This window comes from Alligator mississippiensis, chromosome 1 (assembly GCF_030867095.1).
Source record: "Alligator mississippiensis isolate rAllMis1 chromosome 1, rAllMis1, whole genome shotgun sequence".
Classification (NCBI taxonomy): Eukaryota; Metazoa; Chordata; order Crocodylia; family Alligatoridae; genus Alligator; species Alligator mississippiensis.
The window spans coordinates 124009497-124034454 of NC_081824.1; the positions used below are offsets into that span (position 1 = coordinate 124009497).

The 24958-nt window shown below is 42.9% G+C and overlaps 1 protein-coding gene across 4 annotated transcripts in view; it reads left to right on the plus strand.

The window, feature by feature from the left end:
• The window catches only part of PHACTR2 (phosphatase and actin regulator 2), a 245001-nt gene that overhangs the window by 152916 nt on the left and 67127 nt on the right, over positions 1–24958 (plus strand). For all 4 annotated transcript variants that reach the window (XM_014605548.3, XM_019488385.2, XM_019488384.2 and 1 more), the window contains exon 2: positions 21742–21909. In XM_014605548.3, coding sequence (XP_014461034.2) covers positions 21742–21909 — 168 coding nt within the window. The remainder of the gene's footprint in view (positions 1–21741; positions 21910–24958) is intronic.

A 24958-nucleotide genomic window follows, 5' to 3' on the forward strand; every position in this document is an offset into this window, starting at 1 on the left:
TGGGAAGGCAGAAAGCCTTTCCCCTGATTCTATTCCTCCTAGTCTCCAGGACAAGTTAAAGCTAGGACAGAATGTATATACATTCATTCTCCCAGAAGAAACTTTCCCAGGAGTGATTTTAACCTTGGTTTTTGCCAAGTTATCAGATTAGTTTTCTCTTGGAGCAGCCACTTTTGCTCTGAGAGAAAAAGTTTGAATATCTGCACACATTTGATTTCTTCCAGGAGAACAGCATTTCTCCCAGTAGAAACTGAATGTTTGTACCTTGCCTTAAACTATCCCAACCATGCAGCTGAACTAATAAAAGATATCACCCAAAAATGTGCTTCTTGCAGCATTCCCTAACAATTTCCAGAATGGCACTATGACTTTCAATATAATATTAGGAGCACACAGAAAATAAAAAATATCTAAGCTTCATAAAATTGATATTACTAGCAAATAAAAAATAGCACAGTGAATATTCCATTGGTTGTCCTTTTTATGTTTATTTTAACAAAACCTTTTATTCTTATCTTGTTTGTAACTGCCATAAAATTTCAGGTCTATCACATGAGAATACTGCAGAATCAAAGCCTTCAAAAGTCCTGAACCAGGCCCAAAATATTATGAGATAAGCTGAGATTTTAAAAATGATACATCTGGGGTTCCTATGTGCCTTTCACATTTTGAATTAGGTTTCCTATTATCAAACTTTATCTCCCCAACCATAAGAACTAGAAATGCATTTTCCTTCTCACATGAAAAATGAGATCTTGATATATTCAAAGATTCCAGGGTATACAGCTTTAAGAAAAATAACTGTAGGGGGATAGGTAGTAAAACTGTGAGACTTGGCAAAGACTTTGGCCAAAGTAGACTTTAAATTGCTGTAGAAGTCTGTTAAGCAGACACTTACTTTTCAATATCTATAAAAGCACCTTCTTACCCCATTTAGATGGAGGACTAGATGATTCCCTGGAGATTATCACTGAAATATGATCACTACTAGATTGCCAACTTTGAATCTGGCTGAGGCTAATGACTTAAAGTTATCATCTGATGGCAGTTTAGTGGCTTATATTGAAATATGTGGGTGGCTTATATTGAAATATGTTCAGTTCCTCAACCTCCTACAAACCAGCTTCACTCTTGGAAACTTTTATTAATGATCTTTTCAGAGGCTAAGGAATGAATGAATGTGTCAATGTGTTTCTGGGGCATAGGATTGAAGCATGCTTTTGGGTCATTATTGGGCAAAGATGAGCTGCTCATATAGTGTTACTTGCATTGTTAGCCAGACATTCAGCCCCAGCTAAAACAAAAACAAAATTCACTTTAAATTATCAAACACAAAATAAGATTTTATTTTAGCCAGAAGTCTATGAAGATGTATTAAGAAGGAGCTATTTACATTTTTATGATTGTTCAGTGCTAATACCTAAATGAGAGAAAAGTGCCAGGAAAGTACATAGTGTAATGAAAGTCATATGAGTTTTTGGAAATGTAGATGGTCTTAAAAATCAAAGAGGTGATCAGGTGGGAATGAAAGAACAACCAGAAATCTGTCTTCCATCTGTCCTCTATTGATTTATACTTGGATTGCAAATCCTTTGTCAGTAGAACCATTGTTTCACTCTGTGTGTGTGTGTGTGTGTGTGTGTGTGTGTGCGTGTGTGTGTGCGTGTGTGCGCGCGCAGTGCCTGGCACAGTGGCATACAGGTTCATGATGGGGGCTGCTTACCCCTGGGTATTATTGATAACTGGAGATAGCTGTTACCAATAATAATGATTTATGGAGCAGCAGAGATATAGATTAGGAATAAATGGTGTATTTATAGTGTTTTATACAAATCTTCCAGAATTGTCATGAAAACCTATCAGCCCATGTATTCAAACTGTTTGCCTGCCTCTCACTTGAATAATACTGGAAAAACTAAAGCTTAGCTTTTCTAAGCCTTCTCTTTGTTCACAGGTAAATAGAATTTTTCAGGGAATTTATAGGTAGGAACCTACTAAAATTGTGATTTTGTGGAAACCGTAATTTTGGGTGAGCTCTGCAAAAAAAAACAGTGCAGGCTCCCCACTTTCGTGGGGCTCCCTGCAGAAAAAAGCTTACTAAAAATAAAATGCTAGCTCCTTCTGGGGAGCCAGGAGTCCTCGTGGCTGCTGTGGCCCAGCTGCGTAGTCCACTGCAGGGGAGGAAGAGGGAACGGGGCTGCTGGCACTGCAAGATGGTTGTCATCCCTTCTCCTCACCACTGATTGGCTGCCAAGGCTGTCATTTATATGGTTCCACCCCTCTCCAGCAAATGGTGATGAGGGCCAGGGCTGCATTCTAGACAGCCCTTGCAGCCAATCAGCAGTGAAGGGCAGGACCACTGGGGCTCCTTGGTCAATCAGAGGTGTGGAGGGCCCACCATGCTGGGCCTGAGAAAATGGTTGCCAGCCCTGCGATCTGCCCACGGAATTGGCCAGCAACTGCGTCAAGTTCAATAGATCCCTGTTTATAGGAAGAGAGGGAATTTGGGTAATTAATTCTTAACTTTTCATCTCTGAGGTTCTGTCTCCATGTAACAATGCATTTAGAGATCTTACTCTCTTCTTCTAACTCAGCAGTGGATAAAGATCTCCAAATGTAGGTTCTGATCTATTCCTTAATAGGATGGGCAGTTTCTAACGTGGGAGAGCAGATAGTACTGCAGAACTGGATCCATAGTCACGTGGAAGAAACTTGCAGAGCTGTTGGTGGCAATTTATTTTAGATAGTGTTCTTAGTCCCTCACGTTCCAAAGTAAACCCCTAAAACATATACAGCGTTATACTCTTCAAGTCTAGGTAAAGCTGTAATTTCACCTGAAGCTTCCTTCTCATCATTCATGTCACCAGAATTCCTTAGTGGAATTATTACTGCTTTAGTGTGTATGAATGGGATTATATTATTCTTTTATTTACACTCCTTTAAAGTACAGCTAAAGCCCTTCACAAACTGCATTGTCCTTTTCCATGAAGATGCAGCCCCACTTCCCCTCCCCTCCCCAAACATCAGGGTTAAGGAAGTGTGTGTGTGTGTGGGGGGGGGGGGGTGATTTCCCCCAACCCCCTTCCTTAAAGAACTGGCTACGGTAACTAAAACAGCTGTTTGCCATGCAGCCCGGGATGGTGAAAGCAATGAAACAGTATACTTGAATAAAAGCCACCTGCAATATGTTGCCTTACATTTCCTCCTAACAAATAGGACTGCTTTGGTTTTACTCAGAATCCTGATACTGGGATGCAGGAAAGTGTGGTGAGTTCTTAAACTGTATGGATGTACAAAGTGTATTTAGACACTGGGATTTTAGACTAAAAGGCATTTTGATTAATCATTGATAGCTTCTTGTGAGCATGTTCTAATTGTATTATTATTGCTGTATGCCCAAGCTAGTATCTTGTGACAAAAACAATCATTTTAAGGGAGTTAATTAAACAAAAATAAGCACAGCCCTTTCTATACTATGCATAGAGTTAATAAACTGCATAACCATTTACAAGAGCAACAACATTCAAAAGTTTGCCATTTGGGTTTAAAAACTTCCGACCTCTTCTGTGGGTTTTGGAGGCCCATTAAAGTGAAATGTTTTTGCATCAACTTTTGACTTACATGTTTCAAGATGTAACTTCCTGTACCATGTGGTTTCAAATGCAGACACTGAAACTGTGGTAATACAAAAAGATGTTACTTTTGCAAATGTAGCACAGCCATCTCCAGCCTGTCCTGTAACAGGGATTTAATTTCATGAGAGATTGGATTGCTCTTAGCTTTTTGTATGTACGTTTTCTCCTACCGCATCCGCGGACTGGAACTCCTAATTATAGAACTTATGCATGCAGAGTGGTCAGATGGGGAAACATTTCCCTGACTCTACCTGCAAAAAAGCCAAACTCTTGGAGTCACCAAAAAGGTTATTTGTGAAGGGATAGTTACTTATGTTTTAACGAATTATAATAAAGGAATCATTATAATAAAGAAATAATAAGATCTATAATAAAGGAATAATACATGCCTAAGAATTGAATTGGGGCAGGGAGGTAGGAAGAAAGTCTTTATACTTTTCCTAGCTTGTTCCTTACAAGAATAATTAAATAGCCCAAAATGCTGACATTTGAAATGACTGTCACTGCTGTCTGATGTAACACCTTCTTGAAATGAATGGGGCAGCAACAGTCACACACGCACCAAACTCAGGTAATGGGAACAGGGTGAGTGTAGGTAAGGGTAATACCTTGGTAACAGAGCAAAGACATAACCAGATGGTTCTTCATTTCTAGTAGCTATGCTTAGCCCACATTTTATAGGTTCTCATCGCAACTAACACTCCAGAGAATGAATTCAGTGTTTCAGAGTATGCTGTGTCTCCCTGTGTTGGTTTCACCCAAGACGGGTCAAGTAGGCAATATTCTGCTGAAGAAAAGGACCAAGCATCACATACTGAGTGACTGTTGATTTTTTTTCCTCTTGCACATACAATTAATGATCATGTCATACTCTTCTCTTTCATGCTGATATGGGAAGGATAACTATACTTGAGCTTGTGTTGTTTTTGCTGTTACTTCTAGACATAGTTGTGGGAGTTCCCCCTCCTCCCCGCACCCACCTTCTCTGTTCCTTCTGTGCTTGTTTCTTCTGTGCTGAACTCTTGCTCCACAGCATCTAGAAAGAGAAGGAAGATAGCCTGGTATTTGGAGTGAAATTTCACAGAGAGCTCAGTAGCCATTTTAGGCACCAAAATAAATTACTAGATTTTCAAAAGAAGGTTGCACCTTCCTGTTGAGCAGTTTTAAAAGTGTAGCTGGAAATATTAGAGCCAGATGTACTAGAAGCTCAGTTCTGTGGAAAATCCTGGACCTTCATTAGGTGCCTAAAAGGAGCTGAGCAGGCTTGATAGTTTGGCCCCACTGGTGTTTTGAGCACTTTTTAACCTGGCCTTGAGCTCTTCTGAAAGTCTTGCATCTGGAGATTTAGCACCTTGGCAATTGGGGCTGACATTTTGGAAGGCCAGAAGTAGCACCTGTGTTGTGCTTCTGGAAGACACTCACTCATTTTATCCATTGCAGTATTTCTTGTAACTAATTTCTGCCTATTTCGATTTCTCCTGTTGCTCATGTTTTGAAGATGACAGGAGATAAGAAGTTCTACATGTAGGCAGACTGCATCATGTTCCTAGTCTGTGTTTTCTTTTGTATAGGCCAACCAGAAATGGGGTACAGGAGGGCTTTCTCCTCTGGCTTGCTTTTCTTTAGTGCTAGCTGGCACGGCTGATGCTGTGACAGGATATTAAAGACTTCAGCTGTATTATGTGCTGCTGGAAGGTAATTCTGGAACTAGCTCGAGAAGCAGGAATGAGTCCAGAGGCTTCCATGTGATGTGTTTGGCCACAGTTTATCTGAACATCTGTAAAAAATGTATTAGTTGCTGCAGAGCTGTTTATTTTAGTTCCTGTTTATTATAGCATGAGAGCAGGGCCACGTACTCATTTCAGTTATTTTCACACTCCTGGCCCGTCTCTTCTGGGAAGCTCTTGCACTTGACTTCCTAAAAATACTACAAGTAAATTAATCAACACTGGTTTCTTCCTTCAGCCCAGATCTAGGAATATGGTTTAAAATTTTTTTTGAATATATGGGAAATACTTCCAGTTCTGTGATATTTGTTCTTCAATAAGGCATTTAAATTGATCACTATAAAGCTTAGCACGGTAAAGAAAATGGAATTTATTTTTAGATTTAATTTAAATATTCCTGAAGACTTTCTCCCCTTTTCATCTATCTTGTAGTACGGGATGGCCAGCCCATGGCTCTGGAGCCACATGCGGCTCTTCAGAAGTTAATATGCGTCCTTGAATCTTTGCACGAGCACACGGTGACCAGCTTCCATAGCTGTTACATAATGTCACATGATGCGACTGCTCGCAGCAAGTACATTACTCAGTTTGGACTCCGGAGCTGCGGGTTGGCCACCCGTGTTGTACTATAAATGAGTAGGCGTCTACCCAAATCAAGGAGGCAGCTGGCCAGTTTCATGGGCATATTGCAGGGCTGCCTGCCATTTTTTAGGGCTTTTTATGGTGGCCTCCCCCCATACCACTGACTGAGGGTTCCCAATGGCTCCACCCTCAACCGCTGATTGGTGGAGAGGACTGTCTGTCATACAGCCCTGCCCCTCGCTGCTGATTGGTTGAGAGGGTTGCCTATCATATGGCCCCACCCTCCACCACTGATTGGTGGAGGGGTGGAGCTGCATGACAGGCAGCCCTCTCAGCCAATCAGTGGCAAGGGGAAGCAACCATCCTGCCTGCTTGCTTTTGTACTCACTGCCCTGTTCCTGCCTGGCTGCGTGGCCTGGTGGACTGCTGGCTCCCACTGGGGAGCCAGCACTTCATTTTTGGTAAGTTTTTTTGTTTTTTTCCCCCCCTACAGATTTGGCAGAGATCACCTGATTTCACAATTTCTGCAAAATCCACACAATCCCAATCTGGGTAGGTCCCTATAAATGAGGAATCTCTCGCTTTAGGGTAGCAGTTTCATCTGTGCAGCAAGTTTTTTTTCTTTCTCTCTTCTTTATAGTGGCTCTTTTTATCTCCCTTTTTGCTTTGTTTCATTTACTATGTGGTTTTTCTAAACTACAGTTTTGACCTATCTTGACATTTAGTGTATCTGGAAAACTTCAGTATCTGGAAACTTTCCATCTGCTTCTTTTAACCCAGGCAGTGGAGGGAGGAGAGCAAAAAATACAATTTATTCTCAGTCTAGTTGTGTTTTTTTTTTCCCCTTCTGATCTGAGCCAACTAAATACTGATCACAGAAAAGTTAATAGGTGGGAGCTATTTAATTTTTTAATCAAATCAGTTTCTGATATCTGCATACAGGGAATAAGTACTTTTCATTCCTTATGAAAGAACTGAAGTTAAACTGTTGAAATATGAGTAAGTGATGAGAATGCAGGACAATCTGAACGTGCTAATGAAGACTGTCTCATGCCCACATGGGAACAATTAATGTTCCATAGGCATTTCTTTGTATGTGTTACAGACCCAGAGTTGAATCCTAAGGTTTGTGACTGTTTATTCAGCCTGTAGGCAAACTCTTGCTCAAGTGAATGGGAATGGAAGCACTGTGAGTCTGGGGCTATTTATACTTGACACAATGTAGTGCTGTGTAAAAAATACCCAAGTTGGCTTTAAATGAGCATGTCATTCCCTTGGGGCTAATACACCCTGCTTTTCAGGATAAATTAGCTTAGGCAGAGTGCTGCTGAACTATAACTATATCACCTAGCTCAGGTATCTCTATTGGCATGACACTATGCCTTGTAGACATACCTTTGGCATATGTCTTCACTGTAGCGTTAACTACAAGAACATCAAGCAAAATAGCACTTCAGTTGCACTGTATGACCACTGAACCTGTAGTCTGAAATCCAAAAGCCATCTACAGTTAAAAGTACTACTCCACTTGACATAAGGGTTTATTTGTATGGATGAGACTTACATTAGGGGCAATACTCAAGTTAACTCTTCAGGGAAGACAAATGCTCAGTAATTTACATCAGATCACACAACCCTAAAATCTGTGCAAATCCAAGCAAAGAATGGAATTGTACCTATGTTACTCAGGTTCTGGAAAATACTTTAAATGTTGGAACACCCTTTATTCTACCTTTCCCTATACAACATAATGGGAACCCGAAATAGAGTTAAATCTGGTGGACACTATCTCTGAAAGGTACCTTGTTTTGAGAATATTGGCCCTATGTGGCTAGGGACAGAAATTGCACATAAACAAGTATAAGCGATCAGAAACTGATTTAAACCTGTAACCAAACAGAAGCTCAGCACATACAGCCCAGTTTCAATATGGCCAAACCTGGTTTAAGATGGACCTAAATGGATGTAATATCAGGTTAAATCACTTTAGGTTAGAGCAGTCTATCGAACTTCTGTCCCAGATCCCCTCCCAACACAAGTTACCTTGCAGTCTCCCAGCATCCCTGGATGCTTTGTGCCCCTGCAAACCCCACCTCATAGGGCAGCCCACTGGAACATGCCCCACACTCCACTACTCCAACCTAGTGCCTAGCTGGCCCTGCCCCCAGACTGTCACAGAGCTGGGGCAGCAAAGCCTCTGCCTTGGCTTCCCAGCCTGCATCCTGCCTGCACGTGTCAGCCTTGAGCCCCCCACCTCCACCCCAGCCACTGAGTCTTGGTGTACCCTGCCACAAGGAGCTAAAGGGAATCACCCTCCTCCCCTATATGGCCGGATGGCTTTGCTCCACCAACGCTGCAGGTAGAAGGGTGGGGAGCATTCACCTCAGCTCACCACAGTAGTGGAGCCCCTGTCTGTGGGAAGCCCCGCAAGGTGCAGGGCACCCCACATACTCCTATGACCAACTGCGTGGGCCAGCATGTGGTCCAGGGAAATCTTCCCCCCCACCAGTGGTAGCAGCTGAGTCAAGCAGAACCCAGCCCTTCAAGGGAGGGTGGGGGTTCCCCTCAGCACAGGGCTCCCCAATGCAGGGCAGCCCTGGACTGGGGGACCGTGGGCCACAGAAAGCTCCCTGAAGTGTGGGGCTCCCCCCCACTGGCAGATGCCTAGCTCAGGGGGCTCCTGTCCCCCCTCCCCAGGGGACAAGCTGGGGGGTTGGGGTGTTTGCTGCGCAGTCAATCAGGGATGGCCCCCCACTTGGCTGGGCTGGGCTGGGCCCAGCAATGGCTGGCGGACTGGGAGTCATGCTCAACTGCCCCCCACCTTCTGATCTGGATCACTTTGATCCCTTTCCTTTACCTGATCTGTGCTCAGCTTTCTGCTCCCTACCTGATATGATGCTCTGCTTTCAGCTCCCTGCCTTATCTGTCACTGTGCTACTTGTTTCTTCTCCAGTCTGCTCCATGCCACACAAAGAAGCTGTCCGTGCTACTCGTGGCATCCACGCTGCAGGTTTGCTACTCCTGCCCTGAAACATGTAGCTCTGTAGATGCTCATGCCCTTTGCTCCTGTGAAATCTGACCTTGAGAAATGATCAACACCTTAAAACTTAGATCTTAGAAATGTTGTCAAAGGGACTTGAAGAGTGTGTGTGCACGCATGTGTAATATAATATACTGTTAATATAAGGGTAATATAATTCCCGCTCAATTTTAGGAGAGACTACTTTTTTTCTAAGATGTGTCAGTCACAAATGAAGGCCATATGCATCCATACTAACTCTTTTAGGGAAAGCATAGCCAGGGGTGGTTCCAGGGGGTGCAGTGGTGCATTTGCACTTCCCTTTGATTCCTGCCCCATCCAAACTTTAAAACTAACTGCCTGAGAGGGGCAGCAGCATTTCTATTCAGGCAGTGCTGGCAAAGTCAATTGACTTCATGATTCATTAAAATCTACCTGATTCCTGCTAATCTCTTTTCACATCACAGACATTAAGGACCGTCTCACCTTTTTAATGGTCTTGATGTTCCACTATTCAAACTGTCCTTTCTTCTGCAATTTTGCTGTCTGTTAGCCATTTCTGATAATGTCTTGCTTCTGTTTCACAGTTGCAGACTGTTTTTAGCTCTCGCTAAAAACCTTCAGTCAGGTGTGGTACTATTAACTCAGGTGTAGAAATGACTGAAACTGAAGTATGGGAGGCACTGTCAAAAACACTCAAAGGCCAAATTTGATTTTATGAATCTGAGTAAGAGATGTCCATTCAGTTATAATGTCCATAGGACTAATGAAACAGTCGCTTTCCCCTGTTTTTCCCTAGTTTGTGCTTTAAACTTAATATATAATCTAGAAAATTAATGCATGTTCCAATAAATTAATTTGCTGTTGCTTTGATTTTAAATTAAATAATGCAGCACTAGGCCCCTACCATATTAGTAAAGCTTCTAGTTTCTCTTTAACTGGAGAAAAATGTGTTGTGCTATATATAGGATGCTGTTCCACACCATCTGTACCCCCTTTTCAAAATCCTAGATCTGCCCATGCACATAGTATTCCAGCATATCCTTTCTAAGTACCTGTGAGCACATGTGCATTACTAAGAGTACTTTTCAGACCATCACTGATAGCCCAATGTCCATTTCTATCCCTGTAGCAAAACTGTGACATTCAGGTGGGCACATACACTCCTGCTGTGGCAAAACCCAGGAACTATGCCTGCTATCCACTTCTGCTATTTTAAGGCAGCAGTCAGAATTCATTTGAAATAGCCACTACTCACCCCGTTTAGCTCATCATTAGCAGGAGGTCCAATTAACATTTTGCAGCATTGGCAGCCCCAGATGGAAACTACCATTCAGCCACCCACATAAGAAGTTTAACTTTTTCCTTTCAGTTAATTAAAGCACAATCAAATCAATTAGTTCATGACAGTTTCCCCAAAGTTAAAACTCCAGATGTATGGCAAGGCAAAGGCATTTTTATGCCAGCTCATTGTGCTGGTTTGAGGTGAATTACAGCTTTCACATTTGCAGTTTATCCACTGAGGATTAGTTGCATTTTTTTTTTTTTTTTTTACTTCCAAGTAGGGGGTAGGGAGAAGAGTGAAAAAATTGTCTTCCCAGTTGTTTTTCTTCAAGGAAAGTTGATATATTGTTGCAGAATTTAGAAGATTTTTATTTTAAATGATACCGATAGTGTCAAAAGTGGTTGTTTTAATAAAAGGGTCAAATATTTTGCCATTCAAATGTCTTGTTTTTTTTCTGGAAATAAGCAGTTTCACATACTCTATTGCAAGTGCATGGGTTATTGTTCTAGTCAGTGAATTTGGCTAACATGCAGCTGCATAAACGCATCGATTTTTGCAGTGCTAGAGACCATGACTTCAAATTTTGGCACCCTCTGGGAAGACTGCATTGAAGGTTTTCAGAAGATGTGAGGTCTCAATAAACCAGGCTGTCTTTTGTTGCACACTCAATTGGGAAGGGAGGGAGAAATGAGGAGAGAGAAATAAGTTCACAAGTGACTATCAAGGAGACTGTTTAAAAATAATAAATATACAGCACACCAAGACCCAGTCCACAAAAACAAGGGAAATCTGAGTTCAGGTTTTCACATCCTCCAGTGTTTTTTCTCAAATCTTTTTATGGTTAGACATCAGTAACTATGGTCAGCTGTATATATTTTAAAAAGGCTGCCTCGCTGAGTGTTAAAGCAAATTTTCATGTTATATATGTAAATATTGCAAGAACTATTTATATGCATCCCATTCTTAATCCATACATTTAAATGAATTATTTACCAGTGGTATATATTGTGACCTAAGGGAGCATTATGAACACATGGATCACCCAGTTGACCTAAGAGCAGAATGCTACGGTATTCAGCTCATGGTGGCACTTAAACACCTCAGGCAAAGTGTAAGCTGCAGTAGCATCAATTTCTTTGCTTTTGGAACCTTGTGTCTTGGCTTATCATACTAAGTTCTTGTAGCAGAGATAGTAATATTGATACTACTTCCTTACCAAACGGGGATGGTTGCGGGGATTTATGACTTTAAATTTGCAATGCACCGTAAGAATGCTAAAATCATTCATCTATCTATCTATCTATCTATCTATCTATCTATCTATCTATCTATCTATCTATCTATCTATCTATCTATCTATCTATCTATCTATCTATCTATCTATCTATCTATCCATCCATCCATCCATCCATCCTGAGGTGCCTGGGCTCTCCAGGCAGTGCATAGGGAGAGTCAGGCACCTGAGAATGGCAATCCGTAACAGCCATCCTGCTTAGTAGAAAGCTGTCAGTGTGCTCAGTGTACAGATGTCTAGCACTAACCAGAAGGAAAACCTAAGGACAGAAGTGCATCTTAAATGTTTTCCCTCCCTTCTCTGCAAGCAGATGCCTCTCTCTACCTGAGAACCCTTTCCCAAGACATGGGTTTGGCCTCTGCCCTTTCTTTCAAATAACTGAGTAGGCCTCACTCTTGCAGATGCTACTGGTATCTTAATAGTTCAGTCATCAGAGAACTTATCCAAGAATTGGAAGAACAGGCTCAGTTCTCTCCTCTGTCTGACAGAATTCAAAACCATGTCTCTCAACTCCTGAGAGAGTGCTGTAACTACTAGGAGGGCTTCTCTGGTTGATGACAGACTGCTGCACAGTCACCAACCCACGAGTCATGAAGCCAGGAGGAGAGCAAACCAGCTGAAGTGCAGCTTCAGGTTTTTACACAGAACACATGTGTAGCAGCGTCATCTGCTGTAACCTACAAGGAGGGGACATATAACATATCCCCTGTACTGCTGTAACTTATTTGGGTCTGGTGTACAGTTACTAGAGGAAAATCAGGGATAAAATTACAATGGCATGTTACATTAGTGTAAGTGCCATATGTTTGCTGCTGTTGCAAGGCAGCCATTCACTATAGGCAGGTAGGCTATTACCTGCTCCCTTCCTGTAATAGCACCTGCTGCAAGAATCTACGCCCGGATAGCTGGTCATCTCTCTGTTTGAGATCCCTGCATTACTTGCATTGTTTTCCTATACCTATGTTACTTACACCACTGTATATGTGTCATAAGTTGAGGTCCTTTGTAGCCAAGCAAGGAGGGAACTTCCTTGGGAGGGAAAACTTCTGAGTTCCAGTCTTTGCCACTAGGCATGTCTGTGCATTTTATCCAATGACTTCATCATGCAAAATGCACACAGTCTCTAGAGCCTGGACCAGAATCCAGGTCTCCCTCTTCCCAGGTGAATGTACATATCACTGAGTGCTCACTGTTGCTTACTTCCTCTCTCTTGTGCCTCAACACGTGAATTCTTTGGTGCCTTGATTCAGCAGGACAGGAGAGAGTGCAGCCACTACGCCTTGTTTCTTACCTGATCTCATAGAGCAGGGATGGCCAACCTGTGACATGAGTGCCACAACTGGCTTCATAGTTTCATAGTTGGTAGGGTTGGAAGGGACCTGAGCAGATCATCAAGTCTGACCCCCTGCCATGGGCAGCTTCTGTGTGTGGCACAGATCCTGAAGAAAGCAGAGCAGCAGATCAGGCAGGGGAAAGGCATCGGAGTGGTAGTCAGCGAAGGTGCAAATTTTAATTTGTGGCATGTTTTCCAAAAAGGTTGGTCCCCACTGACACTTTCAGGGGAACTGTGGGTTTGAAACCCACCAGGATGAGAAGGGCATTAAACCTGGGTTTCCCATATCCTGGGCAGGTGCTCCAATAAATGAGCTATTAAGAGGGCATACCAATATTGACTGAAAGTGCCCGTAGCTGCTGAACTTTGTGTTTTATTTCTGGCATAGGGATTTCCCACTTGTGAATCCCAAACCTTGGGCGTGAGATTTAAAACAAGATGCGCAACTCAGCCATTCAGACAAGATGGTGGCACCTGTGGGCACATGCACTTGCAGAATTTTAGGCATCTAAATAAGTTTCTACCAGAAAACTTAGACATCTGTGGACTGTCAGGCACAGAAGCAGTTGCGAGAGGTTCTTTTGGATTTCTCCCTTAGTCTTAGACAGCTAAATTCTGCTTACATTGCACACAAATGCTTTTTTTGGATGCAGCCCTAAGTGACTTGTTAACGGTTACATAAAAGACTTACAGCTGTAAGCAGAAGCAGAATTAAGAAACTTTGGTGCCCAATCTTGTGCTCCACTGGACTAATACAATTGTAATATGATATTGTAACACAATCTCTGGAGGTACGCACTGAAGAATGTTGCTTCTGTAGCTCAAATTTTATATGTATAATATAGGCTGTATGTATTCGCATTGTGTAAATTTGTAATGTTATCATTTTGGTAAGGTAATGTCCCTGTAGCATTTAACTATGTTAGAATATTGTTTTAGTGTTCATATTAATAGTGCCACACAACTCAAAGTTGCATTCAAATTAACATGGACTTGCTATTTTAGGTGGAGAAAAGAATTATAACATTCAACAACTATGCAAGTTGAGCAACATTTTTTGGCATAAAAAAAATCCTTTGAGTACAGTCTGTTTGTTGTAGCTAGCTACTTAATTACTCGTGTTTTACGTATCTTTCTAATGAGCAGTCACTCAAATTATTAAAAGCAGACTATAATCAAAGAATTCTCAACTTGTAATTATTAAAATGTGGTTGCACTCTAAAAAGTTGTTATAAAAATAGCTTAGGGATGTCCTACATTTCCCTAAATTATTCCAAATAGAATTAGTCCAATTCATGAGTAAAAATATGTGGGTTTTATTCCTGACTGTTAACACTGCACACTTATCCCAGAACCAGACAGTAAAATTTGATTCCCTTTAGCTGGTGTTTTGCCAACAGTAGAGTTAGGTGAAAGCAGGAAGCAATTTGTGACAAAGATAGGTCTTTTTTTTTTTTTTCCTTTTCATGAATTTTCTTCAAACCTACTCTCTAGGAAAGGCCTACAAGGAATAAATTAATTGAAGTCCTTTGAAATCACTGGGAATACTCCCACAGGCTATAATGGCCTTTTTGTTGAACAGTTTCAAATGTCCAACTCGGGATCCTTAAAATTCTAGTTTATTAGGCGGATTGAAACACTATAATCATAAACCTTGGGGCTGGTCCACACGCACACATGCACACACATACACACACACACAGTAGCAGGCTACAGAGTCAGGTATACCTATCCTACAAGCGCTGGAGTCTGTCGTTGAGGCTTCTTTCAGCGTGGTGTTATCTTCCAGAAGGGGGTCACCGGCTGGTCCTTCTGGCTGGACAGGTCTGGTCGAGTTGGAGATCAAGAGGGCGCCACTGAGGGTCACTTTTCACTGCCTTTTATTCCTTGGCAGACTTTGGTGACTCCCCAGTTTTCTGGTTTGCCCAATCCAGGGGTCATTGACCCTCGTGGGACTTCCCCCCCCTCGGTGGCTACTGGACAGCATCTGTCAGCCCCAGGGGTCGTCCGCATGTACGTGCAGGTTTGGGAATCCGTTGATGAATTTAGAATAGGGCTCTGGGAGTGGTCGATCTGGAGATATTCAGCCCAAAAGTTGGTCTGTGGTGTTGATTAAGTCAGGCCAGGGCTTCTAGCCCTTGATCAGTGAGGTATACAGATTTCCCGGTTGTTACACTGTCTTCTATTGAGTTCAGCTTCCAGGTGATAATTGCTGCCTGCTTCCATGTTACACATTCAATCACTGATTCACTCACTCTTTCAGAGGCCAGCCTGATACAGGGAAGGGCAGTTTGATTCCTGCCTTTGTTAACAATATTACAATGTATAACTTACTAAAACACATTTAGTTGAAAGTTGAAAGGTGAGGAGTATAAAATATAAGCTACAAATGCCATGGCACACAAATAGATAAAAGTACCAAACTACAAGGGGAGATACAAAATGCACACATACAAATTTTAAAACACAATTCCTTATCTTAATGTGAAAGAGAGAGGAAGGAAGAAAAGGTAGAAAAAGAGAAACATATCCAAAGAGGGGAGAGCAAATGCAGGCAAGAGGAAAAGGGGGCTTTCTGCTACATTAGAGGAAAAGAGGGCTTTCTGCTACATTTTTATCAGGCCCTGTTTAAAAAGCGTGAGGGTGCCTATGACAGGTACTAAGCTACTCAGTACAGGCAGCCTGTGCTAGGTAGTACGTGTCTGGAGCATATCTACACCTTGGCGATCCCTGGCTGCTGCAGTGTGAGTTGGGGCAGCCTGCGAGGGTGCTGTATTCTGCTCTGGCAGTCTGCAGTTCAGGTAGGCAGCTTGATACCCTTCTTTGCCCTTGTGCCTGTTTCATCACCACTGCAGAGGTGGATCAGCTGGGTGGTTCTCAGGCCTGGCTTTTTAGTTGCTGGTCAATAGTATGACCTTCTACAGATTTTAACTAAATAAAAAGTGCTCAGGATGATAAACATCAGCTTTGTGCATTTTGAAATAGTATGTTCAGAGATTGAAGTTATTTACAACTTTGATTTTCCTAAATCTCCTGCTTTGTTTGGCTGACAGCCCCTGATAGTAGTGCAGGCTTACATGATAACTTATCACTAAGGAAAATGGGCAAAGATGATTGTCACACAGTGGGCACCTTTAGATCTCCTTATTTGCCTGGTGTTGCACTGTCACACAACAGTATTCAGGGTCCACAAGCAGCTTTACACAAGGAGGCCCCTTCCATCTATGCCATGCCTTGTTAAATTCAGTGGTGTTCCCCAAGGGCTCAAACATCTACCCAAATAGAACCCGTTGCAGGATCTGGGCCTAAGATACAGCTGGATAATACAAGGGGCTAAATAGAAACTTTTCAAGGGAACCCCTCATAAAGTTTTTCAAGTCCTCTTTCAATTAACATGTTCTTGAATTACCTACTGGAAGCTCTGTTCAGGAGAGAGTGTGCTTAAGTGTTTTCCTGAGTTGGGATGGATTTGATCACATGAATTGGAGCCAAGGAGTGGAGATTTTCTTGCATCTTTATTAGCTTCCAAAAAGGATGTCCATTAAAATAATATCAAATAGTACAATATAAAGTAGCAAATAAATAACACCAATAAATGGACAGAATGAATTGAAGGTGAATAAAATCATAAGAAATAGTTATGTGACCTGGTCATCCAAATGTAAAACTGTTTTCTCGGCAACTTAATTTGAAATGAACTGCCTTTCATTTCCTTCTGCATTCAGTGAAATTAGCTACCTCCTGGCTTTCAGGTGAAAAATCTGCAGATGGGGCAAAAGTTTGAAATCACGTCAAACAAAATCCACAGAGACTGTATTACCAGATGTCCTAATGTCAAAGTGAATAGCTATTGCATATAGAGGGCATGTGAGCACATGAAGGGGAAAAGCCAAGATTTCCAGGCACTGTCAGCAATGCAAGGGACCAAGCTAACAGGTCTTTGTCTCAGTGCGTGTGTTGTACTTATAATGATTTAAAAGATGGCATGTTGGCACTCTGAGGTGCAAATATATCCCTTTATTCTGTAGTAATGTATGGCATGTAAAAACAAATAATGTAAATCTGAAACACCGGTTTCCTCAAAGTCTTTCTAGGATGAGAAGTAACAGTTCTAGGGAAATCTTTCCACAATGCTATGACACTTCATTGTGAAATCACTTTCTTGGAGGCAGTGTTAGATGGTAACAGAATATATTAATCCATGCTTTCCTTTGAATTAGAATGCATATTAGTCCAGAAATGTTATCGTGTCCTTCCTGATACAGTAATTCTAAATCAGCATACAAAATCTGGCCATGTTTGTTTCTTGCACCCAGGTCTCTTCTGGGCCACTATTCAAAATGAAGGAATAAAACTAAGGGCAACTGTTTATTAAATGGATTTCTTCTCTGTTTATCTTCAGAAAGATTTGCTCTGAATCCTTTTTTCCAGAGCTGAATTTTTCTTATTCTTTAAATAAAAGTATGTGCCACTCAATTGATGCCCTTCTTTGCTTAGGAAAGTCTATGTTCATCTGAAAAGGAGACTTTTTTTTTTAGTTACAGATGGTGGTAAACCTGTGAATATGTCATTAATATAGAACTAAATATTGTCACTGAGGCCCAACTGAAAGAAGAAATTTCATAGCCCTATGGGGAGCTCTGGAAGTCGCAGTACTTCCAGTAGGAATGACAGGTGCAAAAAACTTACTAGGGACCTGATCAGTTTATGAAAGGAATTATATGATATAGTTGTCAGTGATGATATGGAAGAGGGCCCAGTGACCATGATCCACTCCCTGCACTGTGTTGAACTCAGGCACCCTGTAAGCCAGCAACCAACTCCTTGGCCCCTGATCCAGAGAACAGTCTCCAGCTGCAGAATACTAGACCCATTTCTTCAGAACTCTGTGTCTACTTCTCCAGACTGAAACAGGAGCTTAGCACATCAGCAATGCCTTTCCCCTCTGAACAGGAGGTCTCCTGCAGGGATGTATATACTTCATAGAACAGGGGTGGGGAAACGACAGCCCATGTGCTGGATCCAGCCTGCCAATTGATTTTATCTGGCCCACAGCTGCCCCCACAGTGCTCCGCATGGGGCTGAGCCCCACTTGCTTCCATTGGAGACAGCCCATACTGTGCTCCCTCCCAAGTCCTCCAGCCCCAGCCAGCGCGCACAGCTTCCTGACGGGGCTGCTCCCAGTGTGGCTGCAACTGCCTGGATACTACTCAGCTCCCTCCACCTCCACAGACTCCATCTCCTACCCCTGCTGCACCACTCCAAGTGGGGGGGGGGAAGCTACTTACAACCGGGTGGCTGCTGCCGCAGCATGCAGGGCTCAAGCTCCAGCTTCTGGTTGCCTTCTTCTCAGCCTGTCTGCTCAGCACGATGAGCCTCTGGGCAGGGAAGTGAGTGGATGGTGGCCAGGAGCTGGAGCTAGAGCTGGGGTCCTATGTGCTGGGGCAGGAGCCACCCAGCTGCATCTTCCTTCCTGCCTGGCTGGGCATCTGCTGCCCAGCGTGTCCCCATGGCCACTGCCTCTGCTTCCCATTGCTGCCTGCTGCCTGGAATGGCACAGCAGGGGCAGGAGAAGGAGGAGCCGCTGGAGCCTGGGGCAACTGAGCACTACCCTGGTTGGAGCGCAGTTCTGGCTTCCCTGGATGAGAGCAGGTGGGGCTTAGCCCCATGCAGATTGCTGCAACCATGGGCCAGATGGGGGATGGACCAGAGCTGCACCTGCACCATTCGAGTGAGCTCTGCTGCACACATGCCCTGCCCCCTACCTTCCTCCTTCCACCCCCAGCCAGCTTCTGGGACCTAGTGCATAAGCAGCCCACCACATGCACGCACACACACCCCCTGCACCCACCCTCCACACAAGTTACAAATGGTGTAAATTTTACTATAATTTGAACTGTTTTGCTATCACTCCTGTATACACTTCTCAAGAAAACATAAATCTGGACAAAAATTAGTATTTAACTAAAATTAATACACGTTATAGTAAATGTTTGGATTTTAGTATACAATTTGTTTTTTTACCCTTAATTTGTTAAAATGATATCTTCTGAAAGATTTTGTGTGTGCCGCTCTCAACAGCTTACCAAAACTCATCAAATGGCCCTCCAGTCAAAATAATAGCCCACCCCTGCCATAAAGGATTGCATTCTGCAGGCTTTCTACCTCAGTCAGACATAAATTGTACTTTTTCCCCTGGCCCAGGGACTCATGAAGGAGAATTGCTGCTACCTACAGCCCTCAATATTGACTAAGTTACTTGCAGGCTTTTTGGCTAAGTACAGACAGTCAAAAAGCATGAGGCTGAATCAGTTCAGTCTTTGTAGGTTAGTCTAAACTGTAGATTAAACTGAGAAACAACTGGACACACATTTACCTTTGATTCAGGAAATGCAGCCACATACATGCATGCAGTGGCTCAAGCCAGAACCTGGGGGGGGGTGTTAAAGCATGGCTCTCTGGCATGTAACAAGCATGGGCTGTGTGTTTGCTTCCTCTTCCTGCTGCCCCTGAGGTCACTAGGATTTGCAGTCCAGAATCAGAGAAGCAGGATTCTGCTGAGTTGCTCATCACTTCCTCTTCCTTTTTCCAGGTGCCTCTGGGATTTGTAGTCCACAGTTGCAGCCAGCAGTAACTTTCAGTAAGTTTAGCAGGGCAAAACAGCTCTGTACTTGGGGGAAGAGGGGGTTTAACCCCTCTCCCTGGCCCCAGACCTCAGTCAGGTTTTGCCTGGGGGGGGGAGCAGTCCCTGCCTCCTTCCTCCCACTCCCTCCAACCCTTCTCTGCTAGAGCAGACAGCACAGCCCAGCTCAGCCCAGGGTTGGAAAGCATGCTGGGATGCTGGGGGACTCTGATTTTACTTGAACCAGGAAGGAGTCTTGGACAGAAGTTTCACAAACTGGTTTGACCCAAATCAGTTAAATCTCAGACTACACTTGACCAGGTTTACCGTAAATCAGTTTCAGCCATTTTTAAACTGGTTTATGTGTACTGAACTTTATTCTGCTACAGGTTTAAACCAGTTTCTGATGACTTAAACTGGTTTGTGTGTAACTTCTGTCCCTAGCCTTCTAGTGCTCTTTCACTTGTCAGCTCCTCCCTGGTTTGTCAGAATTTGCTGGGAGGCAGCTGATTAATTCCAAGTAGGATGGATCTAACTCTCCAAGAGTCATCCTTGTGATAGACTAAGGTCATGACTGCTTCTCACTCAGAATGGGCAACTGGGGAGACTTCTTATGTCTTCCTATCCTCTGAACCTGTGCAAGGGCCAGTTACAGTTTGGTACTACAGTAAAAGCTTTGTTATCCAGCACCCATGGGGAATGGGGGGCTCCAGATAACAAAATATTCCAGTTAATTGAGAGGCCCGAACAGGCGTCTTTGCCTGTTGGGGCCGCCACTTCTCCCACCATGTCTGAGGCGTTGCCACCCCTCCTGCGGCATTGCCACCCCTCCCATGGGCCCTGCGGGCCCTGAGGGATAGGGAGGTGGGTCCCATGCAGCCTGCTATGCCTTAGACCATGGGGGCTCAGCAGCGCAAGCTGCTTTGCCCCAGGCCGTGGGGGCTTGGAGAAACCAGAAGTGCCACGGTGCGTACTTCCGGTTTCACTTTACATTACAAGCTGGCATGCCAGTTAATAGAACTTGCTGGCTTGTAAGGTGCCACTTAACAGAACTTTTACTGTACCACTGATTATCTTTATTAAATCTAGTGGTAGCACCCTCCTTACAGCTTCATTCTATTTTATAGCTTTCTGTTTTTTCAAGGTAATTACTAAAAAGTTGAGTATCAAGTCACCCATCTAGAGGATTTAAATAATTGCATTTAGACTTGGAAAGATCCTCTTATGACATCTGTTTCATCCACCTGGCAGTGCAGGATATATGCCATTTAACAGCCTAACTTATTCAGGTTTATTGAGTAAATGCTGCATTTGGCTTCTTAGTTTTAACTCTACAGAATTTACTAGAGTTACACTAGGGATCAATTTGACCATTTGTTTGTTACAGAATATTGAGAATAACATTTCTTGGCTTTAAACTGGCTGACATCAGTGTTTTCAAGCTCTCCCACAGCAATGAATATTTTAAACATCTCAAATCAATACTTAAGTCTAAGACAAATATAATCTCATCAAACAAACATTGATTTCCAGAGGGCTAGAGTTCATAGTGACGTTATGGGCCAAGTAGATGGGACACAATGCTGTGGAATGGTACTTAAGCTAGCATACAAAATTAATTATCAAGGTGATTTATGGTAAATAGTAAATCAGTTAATCTTTTGTTGACCAAAAAACATTAAATATTTTTGCCAGCCATAATTTTGATAAACTCCCAAAAGTTTAGTGTTAAATCCTCTTAATAAGGTATCTTAGTAGAACCCCCTGTCAATTACTGATTGTGTAGGATATCGATTTGACATGTTTCTGTGTACCCATTCCAGAATAGTTAGGTTTTAAGCTCATTATCCTTTCTGTGAACATTTTGATGATAGAAAATATTCTTTTTTTTTTTCATTACAAGTTTTTTTCACTGTAATGTTTTCACAAGCGGCAGGATTTTCCAGAACTCAGGATGATACCCAAACATATTCTGGTTCAAAAAATGTTGGCCTTTCTTATCTGAAATATTTTTGATGAAAATGTTCTAACCATTTCTAAATATTGAACAGTTTTAGAACAAAGGGATCTGAGCTGACAATTGCTTTGGGACTATTGGATTCACTGAAATCTAATCTGGATTCTGAAGACAGTATCTGCCCACATAGCACTTTACAATCTGATAATGGGCAGATTTAGATGCAGAATGGAGTTTCTCCCAAGACTTATTGTTTCAATAATGTTTTATTTTTCTTCTTCATGCAGTTGATGGGTTAGACAAAGCTTCAATTGCAAATTCTGATGGACCAGCCCCTGGATCCCAGACTCCTCCTTTCAAGAGAAAGGGCAAACTCTCTACCATTGGTAAAATCTTTAAACCTTGGAAATGGCGGAAGAAGAAGACCAGTGACAAATTCAGAGAAACATCAGCAGGTATGCCTTGGTTCTTTTATTAAATATGGAAAAAAAAATCAATATATTTTAAAGGTAAATGAGGCCATTAGACAGCACTGCTTAAAAAGGTCCTGAAGCATATTAGATGGTTAAGAATCACTGGGCGCATCTACACGAGATACTAAATACGCAGTAGCTTAATTCTACTGCGCATTAACATGTCATGGCAAAAGCCATGCTAATGAAATTAGTCTACTGTGCATTAGTCTACTGCACAGTAGAATTAGTGTACTGCATATTAGTCTACTGCACATTAGTGTCACTAAAAAAATAGGTGCTGGCACTACTGTGCAATAGCTCCAGTTACTGTGCATTTAGTACCTGTTATTATAGGTACTAAACTAAATGTGCAGTAACTACAGCACATTAATGCATATGTAGATGCACCCATTGTCATTCATTTTAGGTCCACTATTTGATATAACTTAAACTGCTCCATTCCCTGGGAAACAATTACTTCAAATTCCATTCGGAATCCTTGAGCAGCAAGGCTTTTTTGTGATATCTTTTATTGAACCAACTGTACACTTGGGAGAGCTGTTAAACAAGCTTTCAGGTACCCTTAGGTCACCTGAGGAAGGGTACCTGAGCTGACCTGAGGAGGGCATCTGATGTCTGACATTCAGCAGATCTTCCAGCTATACAACTGATCTAGTAAAAGATATCACAAAAAAGGTGTGCCTTCCAACATTTCCTGGACCATCATTGCTACAACAATACTCCAACCCTACTATCCTGAATCCTGTCAGTAACAACTTTTAAAGAAATTGCTGTTTATATAGGATCAATACCATGTATTATTCTTTTGACATAAAAAGACTTGTTTATTGAGAAATGCTGTTCCACATTCTGCCTTCTTCCAGAGAAATCTGACAGATGGGGCAGAGTGGCACCTTAGAGACCAATAGATTCAGAGAAGCATGAGCTTTCATAGGCAACAACCCAGTTCATCAGATGCTACTACTCTGCTGGGAAAAAACCTACTTTGCCAGAGAAATCTGTGATGGGGAGTCAATGATAGTAAATGATCATGTTGCTTTGGATTTTGAAGCATACCTTCTTTTCAAGGACAGGGCAAACCACTGGGTGCACTGAAGTCCATTCAGAACAACATGAATCAAAACCTAACTCAGCCTTGTGAATAGTTGTCCTTCCTGTAGGCCACTTAGTCCTCTTACATCCCCGTTGGCAGGGCTTCCTTTAGTCTTGTTATCATTGACTGCAGCATCTGCATTGTAAATTTCTTGCGTCTTCCCCTAACCCAAGATTAGCAAAGAGCTACAGTTATGAAGCCAAGGTATGTTACTTCTAGTGCTACCTTTATACTTACTAGGCCTGTATGAGTAGGCAGCTATTTGATCCAGCTTCAGATCCGGCTGCTTCGGATGCCAGGGATCCAATCCAGAGCTCCGGACCGGGTTCCCGCTTTGATCCGGCTGAAGCGACTCCAAAGCTTTGGAGCCACCTCGGAGATCCGGCCATAGGGTATAATGGGGAATCAATGAAATATCTATAACTTTGTTGTTTTTTGTCTGATTTGGATGAAACCTGCAGGGGTGGTAGCCTCTGCTGATAGCATGATGTCTGCCAAGTTTCAAGAGGATTGGTGCAGGGATTTGGGGGGAACTGCACCCCAAATTCTTGAAAGCAAAACTCATGTAACATCTATGTGTTACACCATAGGGGCTGAAAACTGCAGGGGTGGTGGCCCCTGGTGAGGCCATAAAGCCTGCCAAGTTTCAAGAAGATTGGTGTAAGGATTTGGGGGGAACTGCATCTCAAGGTGCGGACAGGCAAAACTCGTGACATAGATGACCCTGTGTGTGTTAAGCCACAGCGGGCTGAAAACCGCAGGGGTGATGGCCCCTGCTGAGGCCATGAAGCCTGCCAGCTGTCGAGGAGATAGGTGCAGGGGTTTGGGGGAAACTGCACCTCAAGCTGCAGACAAGCAAAACTCATGACATGGGTGACCCTGCGTGTGTTAAGGCCCAACAGGGTGAAGGCTGCAGGGATGGTGGCCCCTCTGTGGTCACGAAGCCTGCCAGCTGTTGAGGAGACAGGTGCAGGGGGTGTTCTGGGGCCCTGCACCTCTAGCTGCTAACAGGCAAAACTCATGACATGGGTGCTTGTGCAACTGACTGCCTCTCTTGGGGCAGTTGATTGTCTGTATTGATTCTTTCCTCTCCTTAGTGCGGGGGTTTTGTAGGTGTTAATTGTTGCTAATTAACTGGCTACATTAGCAAGCAACTATGTATTGAGCTGGTCCCTGAGTGAATCATAATGATTGATTGGTAACTGGTAACACAGTAGTTTAGCAGCCAGGCCTGCAATAGTTCCCTCCAAGACGGACACAGTTGCACAAGCACCCATGTCATGAGTTTTGCCTGTCAGCAGCCAGAGATGCAGGGCCCCAGAACCCCCTTGCATCTATCTCCTCGACAGCCGGCAGGCTTCATGGCCTCAGCAGGGCCTAGCAGGCCTGCAGCTTTCACCCTGCTGTGCCTTAACACACACAGTGTCACCTACGTCATGAGTTTTGCTTGTTCACAGCTTGAGGTGCAGTTTCTCCCAAACCCCTGCACCTATCTCCTCGACAGCTGGCAGTTGGTTGTTGCCTATGAAAGCTTGTGCCTCTGAACCAGGTTAGGGAAGGTTGGCTGGCTGGCTGCCTTAAAACATATATAAATAAATAACAATCACATTTCGGTAGCTTTGCTTAACCATCTTTTAGAATACTACAGTAGGGATGTAATTCTGTATTATACATCATCATGCAAAAACCTGGAAAGCATGTCAATTTCTGTTAAACTCTATAATGCTTTTGCATGTTCTTCTACTTCTTGTAAACAACTACTGTAATTTTAAATACGCTGCTTACTGATCTCAGCTGCAGAGAGAAAACAGGGCATGTAAAAGTGATTGTCAGACTTATGTTTTTAGGGGCAGAGAGGAGAAGACTTTAAAAAGTTAAGCTAACACCTTTCTGCAAAGGCTGTCACTGGGACTTCTGTTTTGGCAGTGTGATTGT